The sequence below is a fragment of the Oryza sativa genome, chromosome 1, assembly GCF_034140825.1.
Source record: "Oryza sativa Japonica Group chromosome 1, ASM3414082v1".
In the NCBI taxonomy this organism is placed as follows: domain Eukaryota; kingdom Viridiplantae; phylum Streptophyta; class Magnoliopsida; order Poales; family Poaceae; genus Oryza; species Oryza sativa.
Window position 1 is genome coordinate 22,404,955 of NC_089035.1, and position 14,049 is coordinate 22,419,003.

At 38.7% G+C, this 14,049-nt stretch overlaps 1 protein-coding gene across 1 annotated transcript; it reads right to left on the bottom strand.

The window, feature by feature from the left end:
- Positions 1–13,066: 13,066 nt before the first annotated feature.
- LOC136355396 (cysteine-rich receptor-like protein kinase 10) lies at positions 13,067–13,657 on the bottom strand. Its single transcript, XM_066307925.1, has one exon. It carries the CDS (start codon positions 13,655–13,657, stop codon positions 13,067–13,069), a length of 591 nt encoding a protein of 196 aa, XP_066164022.1.
- Positions 13,658–14,049: the final 392 nt, after the last annotated feature.

A 14,049-nucleotide genomic window follows, 5' to 3' on the forward strand; every position in this document is an offset into this window, starting at 1 on the left:
GAATTTTGTGAGAAAGTAATATGATTATCAATTCTAATATCTTTCACTACCGAAACTCATAATATGTTACTATGCTCCAGTAGTAACATTGTTGTAAAAGTACAGTAACACGTGACGTTACTGTAGAATACATAGGACGTTACTGCACTTTTAGCAGTAACGTCGTAGTAAAATTGTAGTAGACCAGGAATCGAAACAAAAATATATGGGTTAAAGCCTCACATGCTAACCATATACTTGTTACTGCACAAAAGAAGAAGTGTTACTACATAATAGGTGCATGTTACCACTTCCAAGTAGTTATGTTACTGCACGATAATTGTAGTTTTACTATGTCAGTTTTACGAGATGAAGATCGAATAGGTGGGCTATAGGTAAAGTCTGTAGGTGGCTTTGAGTGAGGTCTGATTGATGTATGAGTTGTTTGAACAATTTTATACATTTGGTAAAACCATGTTAATGCATGTATATACCCATGTTACTGCAAATTACATATTCTGTTACTGCATATGGAGTGCTAAAGTTCAAAATGCCAATATTTGAAAAGCAATATCTCATAAGATATGTATTATTTTTAAAACCGTTCTCACAATGATGCTATAGTGTTACTGCATGTGGAGGATATATGGGTTAATATCTCACATGCTAAATATATTTGTTACTACACAAAAGTGGAGTGTTACTGCAAAGGCAGGTACACGTTACCATATGTTTATACAGTAACACTATCCAAAAAATGCAGTAAAACACAGTTACTGCAAAAACTTATAATTTTTACTGCACTCTTACAGTAATGATGCAATGGAATTGTAGTAACGTGCAACTGACAGTAGTAACAAGTAATGCTATAGCATTACTACTTGTGGAGAGTCGAATTCTAAAAAAGCCAAGATTTGAAGAACAATATCTCTCACATGATGTACTATTTTTAAAAATCGTTTGCACCATGATGCTAGAAAAAAACGCTTATCAAAAGTAGATCCATCATGACTATATTTTAACAACATTTGAGCGTTGTTACTACACATAAGACGTAGTGTTACTGCACGTTAACCGTCGCGTTACTGCACTGTTCCGCGAAACAGAGCTGAGAAGAGGTGGGTGGTGGGAGGAGTTAGCAGGTTGTTTCACCGCGGTTTGACTGACGTGGGATGCTTTTGACCGACCTTTGACTGAGGTGCGAGGTGGGTTTGGCCCTTGGGAGAGAGGAGGGGTATAGAATAGCTATTCTATACCCCGGGTGTAGAATAGTTTTTCTATATATTTATATATCTCTACTAGTTAAAAAATAAGATGCTTGCTTCGTCCGTCAAAAAAAATAGCGAAAAAATAAAATTAAAAAGTCTGACTCCTATGTCCGATTCCCTTTCAGAAAAGAAAAAAAAGTCTGATTCTACATTGGTGAAAAAAATTGATGTGCCGAATTAAAGATCTGTTTGCAAAAACGAAACCTACATGTCGAGAGCATTCCATTTTTATATTATTTTAATTATTGGGTTTATACTTTTGCATTTGAGTCACTGTAATTTTTATATTTATATTTGAGTCCCTATAATCTTGCAATAAAGTACTTGAGGTCGTTTTTGTTAAAAAAATAATAAAAGAGAGAGAACAAAGGCAGAAAGGTGCATAAAAAGAAAAAGAAAAGCCGCACAAAAAAGAAAAACAACAATAACAAAAGTCTTTTTCCCCTAAGTGGTGAAAAAAATTATAGATCCGAATCGAAAAAAAATCTGATTCATATAAAAGGCAAAAAAAAAAGTGGTGAAAAAAAAGGCTAGATCTGATTCCTTTAAAAAGGGGGAAAAAGTCTAATTCCTATAAAGACAAAAAAATCCGAAAAATGATCTAAAAAAGTTCGTCCGATTCCCTAAAAAAGTGGCGAAAAAACTGGTTCGTAAAAAAAAGTTGGTTCGTACAAAATAAAAAATGCACGCGAGAAAAAAATGGAAAGGACGAAATATATTTCTTCTCTATCTCTAATCTAATCTAACTATTTAAAAAGAGAAAATGCACGAGAAAATAAAAACGGCTCAAAAAAATACGTGAGGCAAAAGTCAGAAAAAAGCGCAAAAAAACACGATAAAAAGGTTTTCCATCTTCAATAAAAAAACACGCAAGAAAAATTATTTCCATTGTTGGTAAAAAATTTTAAACAACACGTGAGGAAAAAATTGTCAGAAAAAACGCGCCATTTCTAAAAAATGGTTTTAAAAAACCGCGCAAGAAAAAAAACACCGTCTATTAAAAAATAAATCGCTCTGAAAAAACGATCAGATAAAAGCTAAATTGATGGACGCTTAAGTCGGATAGGATCCATCGATTTTTTGCTATCTATTACACGGCTTTTATTTCGTCATATATTCTCCTATATTGAAAAAAGCAAAAAAAAACAAGCAAGAAAAACGTGCGAGAAAACAGGCGAAAAACAAACGAGAAAAGAAAAGAAAAAAAGGAGAAAAATATGGTTTTCTTTGTCAGTAAAAAAAGCCAAAAAAAACATGTTAGAAAAACCGTTAGAAAGAAATGCGCCATTTTCTGAAAAATGGTTTGAGAAAATCACGTAAGAAAAAAACACTATTTATATAAAAAAAACAAGCCGCTCATTAAAATAAAATATTGTCATTGACATGATTATGCATGAAAAAGTATATTATCATTACAATTTTTTTACCCGTTGCAACGCACGGGCATTTTTTCTAAGTGTGTATATATATGTGTATATATATATATATATATATATATATATATATATGTATGTATATATATATATATATATGTATGTGTATATATATATACACTAGAAAAAATATCCATACGTTATAACGGGTAAATGTTATTTTGTGTTTGTTATTGTTATACGGTTTAGCTAGGGTAAAATTCACTGTGGGAATTTAATTGTATATTTTTTTCAGAAAATCATAAGCTGTAATTAGGAGTCCGTATTTTATCTGAAGTTAGCATGCGAGTGTTCTCAAAAGATTTCTTATACGACTCATTTTATACTTCCAATAGGAAACAAACTTAAAATCCAACTCAAACACGGTTCTGTATTTCCAAAAGCAAACGAACTTAAAAACCTACTCAAATACGGATGACGTACTAAAATTCTGGCAAAAACATCTTCAATTTTTATAATAGTAGAGATATATCAAGCACATAACAATTATGTTGTCCATGCAAACCATATCGTAGAAGCTAGCTAGAAATACTAGTGTAGAACATCGTGGGGGTGACAGCGCCACTATGATTACTTGATGTGGGAACTTGTACGTTGTAATATGCCGGGGGTTCCTTAGGGACGTCCAGGGCCTCCGTGTTGCTCAGCATCGCGACGATCTTGTCTATGTTCGGCCGATGCTCGGGGTTGGCCTGCACGCAGAGAAGGGCCATCTGGACGTACCTGATTAACACAGCGTCCTCAATGTTTTCTCCTGCTGATATTAACGAGCGGTCCACAAGGTCCTTGTATCTTTGCGCATCCCACAGTTGCCATGCCTGCCAGTTTATCATCAGAATAGTGTTCAACTGTTTCTTTCTCTGTTTTGAAGGAACAGTTAATTGTTTCTTTCTTAAATATATGTAATGAAAATAATTAGATTTTTTATCAAAAGACAAGGACCATGCAGTGCGGATGCAGTGTTTTCAAATAAATAAATATGATGTGTTCTAATATTTTTAATGAAAATATATGCATATATATCTAATAGAAGAACTCTGTTATCCTTTAGGATTTCTTACAAAGCCGGATCAATAAACGATCTAAGCACTAAAAATGCAAGTATATGTCTAAAACTATATATTATCAAGTGTTTCTACAAATGTACTATTCATGTATACATGATGCAAATTCTTAAACCAGAAATGGCATGTACTTGCCTGCATATATAGATCTTTCTACAGAATAGAGAAGATGAGCACAGAGCACCATCCCGTATTTTATCAAACTAGAGATAATAATTACTTACACAGGTCAACAGGTTGTCTGATCTTCCTTGTTGAAAGAAGCAGGCAGAGTTCACCTTTGTCCCACTTATGATTTCCAAGATAAGCACGCCAAGGCTATACACATCAGACTTATCGGAGAAGGTGCCGGTAAGTAACACCTCAGGTGCAATGTAGCCACTGATAATATTTCAGGCAAAATTTAATCATTAGTAGCATATGTAGTGTAATTAAGGACGATTTGAGCAAGCTAGACAAAGGTAAAGCTAGGCCAGGATTAAATTAATTAATAGAAGGTGAGCTTCTTTGTTCTAAAATCAGTTATGTATGTACGCGCAATTAGTTTCTTACAATGATCCGCATCCTTTGGTTGTTGCTGACTCCATAAGATTTGGGCAGAATATCTTAGCGATTCCGAAATCTGAGATTTTTGCATTCATTGAAGCATCGAGCAGAATGTTGTTGACCTTAATGTCTCTATGAACGATGCATGTATTCTGTTTTGCTAATCTGTGGAGGTAGAGAAGCCCCTGGGCTATGCTATCAATTACACGGAGGCGTGTAGACCAATCTAGCAGCCGGGATTTTCTTTCGGGATCTGCAAGTTTAATCTTTTCAAATAATATCTGAACATATAACTAATAAAATATCGGGAAAATATGGATAGATTTTAGAAATCACTCAGTTTAAGTGTTTTCAATAATTAAGATATATACACGCGCGCTGACAAATTAAAGGCAAAATAGTCATTTTAGAAAAAAAATCAAACTATTAATTCACGGTTAACCAACAGAAAATGAATATATAAGTGATCAAAATGAATATATATGTAGGTAACAAGGCAAAATTTAGTGGAGTAGAAAGGATTGAGTGAAAACACATGATCTTATAAGGATTTTTCTTTTCGTAATATAAGGGTTGGGAACTTGGGATATATATACCAGAAAACACATCATCCAAGCTTCCGTTCTCCATGTACTCATAGATGAGTATGTTTTCTTCGTTTTGGATGCAGAAACCTAGAAGCCTAACTAGGTTCCTGTGTTGAAGAGTTGCCATAAGTTTAATCTCGTTCATAAATTGGTCAAAACCTTGGCCAGATGAAGATACCGCGAGTCTTTTTACTGCTACATCAGTTCCGCTTGGTAGTTTACCCTAAAAATATATGATGGCAAAACACATAAATTTAGTACATCAGTCCAAATTTAAGTCTAAACAATAATAATCAGATCCTTGCGATTAGCACAGTTACTAGTCATCTGCGTCGTAAGCGTATTCTATTTACCCATGCTAGCCAAATGCCCGTGCTTTACTACGGATTAAAACAAATTAATAGTGAGGTTTTTTGGACAATTTTGTACCTATAGATGTTATATTGTACAGGTGAAATATGATAGAATCATATATATGTAGATGTGTTATTTTATAACATAAAAGTACATGGGTAGCTAGTAGAAAGCATGATGGGTAGATGGTAAATAAAAAAATACTATACTTGGTGAGGCCACCACCATTGCCTTATTTTAAGGGTGTGTTTAGTTCACACCAAACTTTCCCCTAACTCCCAACTTTCCATCACATCACATCATATCCAAAACTTTCCTACACACATAAATTCTCAACTTTTTTTTTCAAACTACCAACTTTCCACAAACTTCTCCCCAATTTCAGAAACTAAACACAGCCTAAGAAGAGTATAGATGAGACTATATCCGGACAGTTTAGCATTTGACCACATGATAATTTGTACTCCCTGCTGTCATATAAATATATAACATTAATTTAACATAATTCTTTTCACACCTTCAAATTATACAACTTTGTTCACAAGTTATATACAGTAAGTATATAAAATATGGTAAGTTTATGATATTATGACAATATTTGATGCTGGGAGTACTAAATAAACTTAATGCCACCCAATGTCAAATATTGTTGAGTGGATTCGGGTAAAAAAGAACATATTGTCGAATGGAGGGATCAGTGCTAGCTATTTACTGCAAAAGATTCAGAAAAGGGAGTATATAATAGGTCAATTGGATGTTTATAGATAAGACATGTCGTTACATCTAATCAAATTACCTTGTAAACATGGCCAAAACCTCCTTTTCCGATTTCATTTGAGAAATCACGTGTAGCTTCTTTTATCTGTTGTAAAGTATAGCGTGAAAAGAGCGGTCCAATCTCGTCTATGATCTCAGTCTCAAGTTTTGCTAGTTTCTTTTGCCGTTCTGACTCTTGAATTACTACATGTACAGGTCGAAATCACAGGGAAATATTAATTAAACGTAAAAAATCAGAACCTGCTTAAGAATTAGATCGGTATTATAATTAAGGCCATCGCAACAACTTAATCACACCTTCTCTTAGTCTTTTGAGCAATGCAAGTATAATCAAGGAGAAAATTAGAATAACGAAGGCTACTACTCCAAGGACGATTCCGACGATCTTCCCTGCGCTCAATGAACCTGCAAATGCAAGCAATGTGATAGAATTATAGCATGTAGGTGCAAATTAATCACCCTCTCTATTTTATATTACAAGCAATTTTAACTTTTTTCCCAGTCAAGTTTTCCCAGTTTTATAAAATAAATATAGTAATATTTTCACTACAAAACAAATATATTATTTGTTGTAAATGTTTTTCTATTAATTTTTCTATAAATTTGTTCAAATCTAAAGAAATTTGACTAGAATAATAGTCAAAATGACCTATAATATAAAATGGGGGAAGTAATTTATTGTAAGATCAATGTGTGTTTTGGTTCTTATTCTGTGATGAACAATTGGCATCTGTGATTATTGGTTTTGATATTTGGAGAATACTGTCAAAGTGATTTTGGATATAATTTGAACAGGGTTTGTTGTTTTGTCGGGACCGGTCAGACCAGGCCGCGGTTGCTGGTCAGACCGGCTTGTGTTGAGCGGTCAGACAGGCCGGCCCGCGGTCTGACCGGCCGACACTGTGTCGGTTTCGGTTTCGGGTTGTTTCTTTGGATATCCGTGATTGTTTCATGGTTATGGCTTCTAGATGGATACTATACGTATGTAATACTGTTGTTTGCTAACAATGAGTCAAGTTGGGGATAGCTTGGTCTCGGAATATGGTTTCTTTGTTTGTTTCATGTGTAGGTGACTCGATGCCTCGAGAGAGTATTTGCGGTGATGGACCGGGAATCGGCTTGGTGGTAAGACGATGTCCGTGGTGGTCAGATATCATGCGGGATACTTAGGCTAGAGTTGATGCACGTGGTTGGTGAAGATTCCATATGGCATACGATGGAGGTATTGTGTGCGTATGGGATGTGGAGTCGAATTTGGAAGGAGTCCAAATTTGGTATGATTGGTTATATAAAGTTTGTTTCTTGTACTAGAGGGTTTCCTATGGGGATTAGGACTTCTAGTATGAGTTTGGTTCGTGGCTTTAGGCTGCCTACCTCATGTATAAATAGAGGGGGAGCGTGAGGCTTCCTGGTATCGCTTTTAAGAGCAATTGAGTTGCTAGTTTAGTTAGGGTTTCGAGTTTAGTCGAGATTTTGTAAGGAGTGCTGTTGTTGCACTTTGTAAACACAGAGAGAATCAATAAAGTTGTCATCTACTTTAAGAGTTCTTCGATTTGTGTTTCACCGGGTTTCAGCGGTCTAACCGACGACTCACTGGCGGTCAGACCGGCGGCATACGGGCGGTCAGACTGGCGGCGGCGACAGCGAGCGGCAGCTGATCTCGGCGGTCAGACCGGAGATCTAATCTCGGTCAAACCGATGGCAACCAGGCGATCAGACTGACAGGACAACTTCGGTTAGACCACGATCCGTCGAATTTGAGGGTAACTTTTATTTCCGCTAAAAGTTTTCGGTTTTTGGGTATACCTACCATTCACCCTCCTCTGGTTGGCTTAGTTCTTGTGTTTCGATCCTACATTTATATATTTATATAGTATGTTATATTCATCCATGTACATTGAAACATTTTTTTGAGACGTGTTTTCACCCTTTTAGCTCTTACAAATTGTAGTTTTTATATGTAGATCACAAATTGAAGAACTCAAAGGATGAATATAATACCATAAGGTTTGTCAACGAAGAAGGGGACATAGGGTCACCTGGATGAAGGCCTCATATTGGTTTAAACTACTTGATCATTAACGGAATGAAAATAAGCCATTAATTCATTAGCGTGGATGAGCCTAATAGACCCCAACGGCCCAAATAAAGAAAAGTCTAATTAAAAGAGTAAAAGAGTTAAAAGTGTACGGACGGTACTTAAATTTATTCAACCATATTGCCCAATAATTTCGGAAATGCTCTTTGCCGGTCGCCCGGCGCAGGGGGAGCCGGATCGGGCGCTCCCCCCGCGCCCCCTCCCCCACGTGCTTACTTGGGCCTACCCACTTCTGCTCCCCTTTTTTCTATAAAAGATGTTTCACCTAGTGTATTTATAATGTTTCACTATTTATAGATCTAATGTTGCAGTGAATTAAAATACTCTTTTACAACAAAAAACCCACATATTTTGGAAACTCTCTATTAAGAGAATTTGGTTCATTTTTTGTTCCACCCAAAATGTTTCACCTATTGTACTCACAATGTTTCACTATATATAGATCTAATGTTGCTATGAACGAAACATTCCATTGCAACAAAAAAACCTACATATTTTGGAAACCTCTATTAAAGGAATTTGGTTTATTTTTTCTTCTACCGAAAAATGTTTCATCTAGTGTACTCACAATGTTTCACTATGTATATGTATAGATCTAATGTTGCAGTGAACTGAAACATTCTTTCGCTATTTGCTGAAACATTGTTTTTATATAAGGTGAAACAACACCCGATTTAAACGAGTGAAACATTTTTTATCTACTTAGTGAAACAATTCCGATATATCTGGTGGAACATCATGCAACATTTAAAAATAAGTCAATAATAAGCTAAAAAAAATTTTTGTCAGAATATATCCATGTGTGGTCTTGTTTTGAAGATTTAATTGCAACGAATTTAATGGTGCAATCAGATCATGATTTGGATAAATAATTTAAGAGATAAATCAGTTTAAAATAATTTTGCACGTAAATCGAACGCTGACGTCAGCGCCCGATTTTACCCCTTCCCGATCGGGCGCCCGACCGGGAGTCATCCCCAATAATTTGCCTAAATAATCAATCAGCCTAGATGGTACCGAGAACTATGTGGAACAATATTCGCTCAACCAACAATCTCTCAGGAACAAATGAGTCGATGTGGGTATTGATATTTCTTCTGTATGCTATAGATCTAACTTAGCTATGTTCATGGATTTTGTGGGGAAATATATGTGATGGAATGATATATGTCGTCAAATACAACCTCGTTTCGAAATATTTGTTAGCATGGACTATTACTATTCAATTATTATAACTCAGTCATGTATATCTCTGAGGAAATATATGTATGATTGCATAATCTACAACTTGTTTATAGCTATTTGGACAACATATAAATTAAAGGGCTAGAATAAGATACTAAACATACTAGTATTTTCTAAATCAAAACATAGCAGTTGATATGATTTTAAGGGAAATTTGGCACTTTATTCAATCACATTATCACATTACTTGTATTAATTACAATCTACCACTTAAAAAATCTAATACTGCAGACTTAGTGGCGAGAACCACGTGAAAAAAGTATTTGCTCGAGCACTAATCCTTCAGACACATATGAGCTAATACATGTTGTGATATTTCTCTTGTATTAGTTATATTAGTTATAAATGTTTGTGGGGTAACGAATGATAGAATAACCTATGTTGTCAAATTTACTTTTTTTTTACTACTTATAAGACTATTTGGATGAGAATAACATGAAGAGGATACAATTTGGTTTCATGTGATATTTGTTTAATCAAAATATAATTAATATATCTATAAATTTTCTACGGGAAAGAGGAGTGCCAAGGTTCATAAATTAGTATAGTTACCACTATTAATTATTAAAAAAGAGAGAAAGACAGTATAATTATAAGATAGTTAATATAAATGTAGTTGTAATACTTTTCCTATATACAACTAATTTAGATAAGTTTATACTTTTATACGGTGGATGTTTTCTTGTACGTATAAAGATTTGAGGAGGGTAGGACGGTGTGTACTATTTACGTGCACGGGAGATTTTTTTTTTGTTTTTTTCTCAATTAGGTGAATAGTAGTACATATTTATATGTACACGTGAGATTCTTTTTCAGTTTTTTTTTTTGTTGAAGTGCGTATGAATATGTTTCTCTCGTAGCAATTAGGTGAAAGGACTAATACTTCTTTTTTTCAATCGTAATCACGTATTTTTTTTGTTGTTTTTTCCGTGAGTAGTAAGTAGTTACGTATTTATACATACTATCACATGGGATTTTTTTTTATTCCGGAGAGGTTAGGTGGGATGCATTTTTTTAATAAATGTAATCTAATGCTTTAAAATAATGGGTTCATTCATTTAAATAAAAATCAAGGGTTTTCTTTTTTTTTCTCGAAATTTATAAGGTTTTCTCTAATTTATTAGAGCGTCTCGTGGCGGCGTAGGACCGTTTGTAAGAGCGTCACATAGTGATTTATGAGTGTTTGTAGTAAATTTAATGGACTTTTAGTATAGAATAAATGGATAGATTGAGCCCTACATTTGAGAATTTTTTGGCTCCGTTATTGCATATGGGTGTGTTTATAGGAGTGATTATGCGCGTGTTATGATCGAGCTTATGTGTTTGTACTGCGTTTAAAAAAAAGAATTGCTAAAAAATTGTCGCAAGTATTTTTGGTAAAAAAACTTTCAAATGTAACTATATATATATATTATAGTTGTAGTGTAACTACAATGTAATTACACTATAGTTACATTGTAATTAAAATGTTGTTATTGTACTGTAACCACATTGTAATCTCTATATAAGTTAGATATAAAGTTAAATATATTATTTTAATACTTATATGCAAGTTATATTATATTATATTATAGGTACAGTGAAATTATATTACAATTATACTATAAGTTAGATTAAAAAAAAACTTGTGGCAGTTTTTTTTTTAAAAAAAAAGAGGCCATTAGACAAGCATAGAAAGGGCGGGCGCGCGTACGCGCGTAGTAGTACCTTTCGGTTTTGGCATATGAATCTTGATGGTCTCGTTGCTTTCTAGGAAGAAGCGATCGACCTCGTACCTCAGGTTGCACCGGACACCGAGAATCCTCCCGCCGAGGCGGTAACTGGTGTTGCTACTGAACCACCTGGGCATCTGCGAGGCGATGCCGGCCAGGCAGCTCCGGCAGTCGGCCGGCAAGAGGTCAGGCGTGCACTGCACCAGCGCGTACATGACGGGGCTACTGCTGCACTGCTGCTCCACCATGCCGACGCTGGTTTCACCCACGTCCAGCTCCCCAAAACCGGCCTCCCCCGTCGCGTACCTGTAGGAATTAATAGATGGCCTTTAGCCTACTCAAAAATTAAATCTTTGAAAAATCACAAAAGGCCACCTTTATTAGATGTCATGCATGGGGGAGTTACCACATTTGCTTATTCTAGCAGAGGGGGACCTCCTTAAAGGGGGATGATGCCCTCCTACTCACTTGAAGCGTGTGAGGTGGAGAGAAGAGGGGGAACACGCACGCTCGCTCACCTGGCATGGCATGGCGGCGCGCGCACGACGTGAAACCATTGCCCGGTTGGTGTCCTGATATCTCTATAATACTGCACCCTCCTCTGCGCCATCCCTCAGGCGTCCTGATATCTCTATAACAACGTGCTGCACCGGGAGAAGGCAGTTTGCCTCCTCCTCTGCGCCGTCGTGGAGTTCGGTTGGCGTCCTGATATCTCTATAATAACATGCTGCAGCGGGAGAAGGTGGTTTGCCTCCTCCTCTGTACTGCGTCGTCGCTCGTAGTCTACTCCATCCAGCTCGCCAGTGTGTACCGGCGATCAGGAGAGCAGGTCTCCTCTCTATAATAACGTCCTGCACCGGGAGAAGGCGGTTTGCCTCTGCGCCGTCGTGGAGTCCGGTTGGCGTCCTGATATCTCTATAATAACGTGCTGCACTGTCCTGATATCTCTATAATAACGTGCTGCACCGGGAGAAGGTGGTTTGCCTCCTCCTCTGTACTGCGCCGTCGCTCGTAGTCTACTCCATCCAGCTCGCCGGCGTGCACCGGCGATCGGGAGAGCAGGTCTCCTCTCTATAATAACGTCCTGCACCGGGAGAAGACGGTTTGCCTCCTCCTCTGCATCGTCACTCAAGGCAGTTTGCCTCCTCCTCTGTACTACGTCGTCGCTCGTAGTCTACTCCATCCAGCTCGCCGGCATGCACCGGCGATCGGGAGAGCAGGCCTCTCTATAATAACGTCCTACACCGGGAGAAGGCGGTTGGCCTCCTCCTCTATACTGTGTCGTCGCTCGTAGTCTACTCCATCCAGCTTAATAACGTCCTGCACCGGGAGAAGGCGGTTTGCCTCCTCTGTACTACGCCGTCGATTGGGAGAAGGCGGTTTGCCTCCTCCTCTGCACTGCGCCGTTTCTTGTAGTCTACTCCATCCAGCTCGCTGGCGTGCACCGGCAATCGGGAGAGCTTCGACGTCCTCATCCTATGTGTCGCGCTGTCGCTCGTAGTCTACTCCATCCCGCTTACTGGCGTGCATCGGCGATCGGGAGAGCTTCGATGTCCTCCGCTGGGAGAAGGCGGAAATAAGGTTTTTGGGAAGCGCTTCACGCAACTGCTCCTTATTCGTTCACGACGACTCGTCTTTCTTTTCACTCGCGTGCTGCGCGCCGAGACCCTCTACCTTCGACATCCTGCACAAGGAGAAGGCGGCAATAAGTTTTTTGGGAAGCGCTTCGCACGAATACTCCCTGTTCGTTCACGACGACTCATCTTCCTCTTTGCTCACGTGCTACGCGCCGTCGTCAACGCCTGCAACCGTGAGTAATTCCTGCTGAGCAACTAGTCTTCCGGTACCCTCGATACGTGTTCAATATATTACGCATATTTGATCTGTTGATGCTTTACTGCCTAGTATACATATGTAGATCTAATGATGGATTTATACTAGTTTACATCTACAATATCATGATTTATTTATGGAATAAATTAAATTATTATATGCTTATAAATTCAACAGTACCCGCGCTGCAGGGAGGAGTGCCACGCCGCGTAGTCAGCGGTCTTGTTGATCAGCTCCATGACGCGGCCGCCGAACTTGGCGGCGCCACCGGCGCCGGTCACGTTGTTCATGTTCCACGCGACCCACGCCGGCGCGTTCGTTAGGTTGGCCCGGAAGTCCTCGCCGGAGAACCGGAGCATGTACTGGTCGTAGTAGATCGTGGCGTCCCTGAACCTGTCGCAGAAGAGGCGGTTCTCGACGGCATTCTCGAACGCCTTGCGGAGGCCGTTGGCGCACTCGTCGCCGGTGTAGTCGCCGCGGCAGAGCGCGATGCCGTACGCCGCGTCCGGCGCGCTGCCGACGGTGTGCGAGGCGAAGTTGGAGACCCTGGCCACACCGACGAGCCGCGCGGCCAGCGCCTTGAGGTTGTCCTCGTACGTGGTGTTTTGACCGTAGCGGCCACCGGACAGGCTGCAGTTGTAGTATAGCGGGTTCACCTCCGGCGAGGCCACTGCCACCGCCTCATCTTCACCACGGGCCGTCCATGCCGACGACGAGAGGACGACCACCGGAGAGAGGAAGAGGAGGAGGAGGGGTTGCATTTGGCAGTGGAGAGAATATACTACGTCTTCGGACTAGTGTTTGATTAGCTATTATATATGCATCAGTAGTGCTATGCTGTTGCTAGCTAGTGTTTTGGTTTAATGGTATTGCTTTCGCTTTGCTGGGCCATATATATAGGCACAGTAGCATGCATGCAAGTTTTGAGAAGTGGCGTGCCAATGTCAATTTCTTCTATGTTACAAGACAACGCGTTTGTTCTCGGTCGAGGACCTAAAATAACTAGAGTAAACGATTCGCGCAAGAAATTTCATGCCCCTCGGCTGATCGATCGGTGCCCTATGGCTTTTACAAAAATATTATCGGCTTCTCATGCAGGGGGCATGCAGCAAGTTAATTACAGTAATACGGAGTATATATGTAAAAATTATGG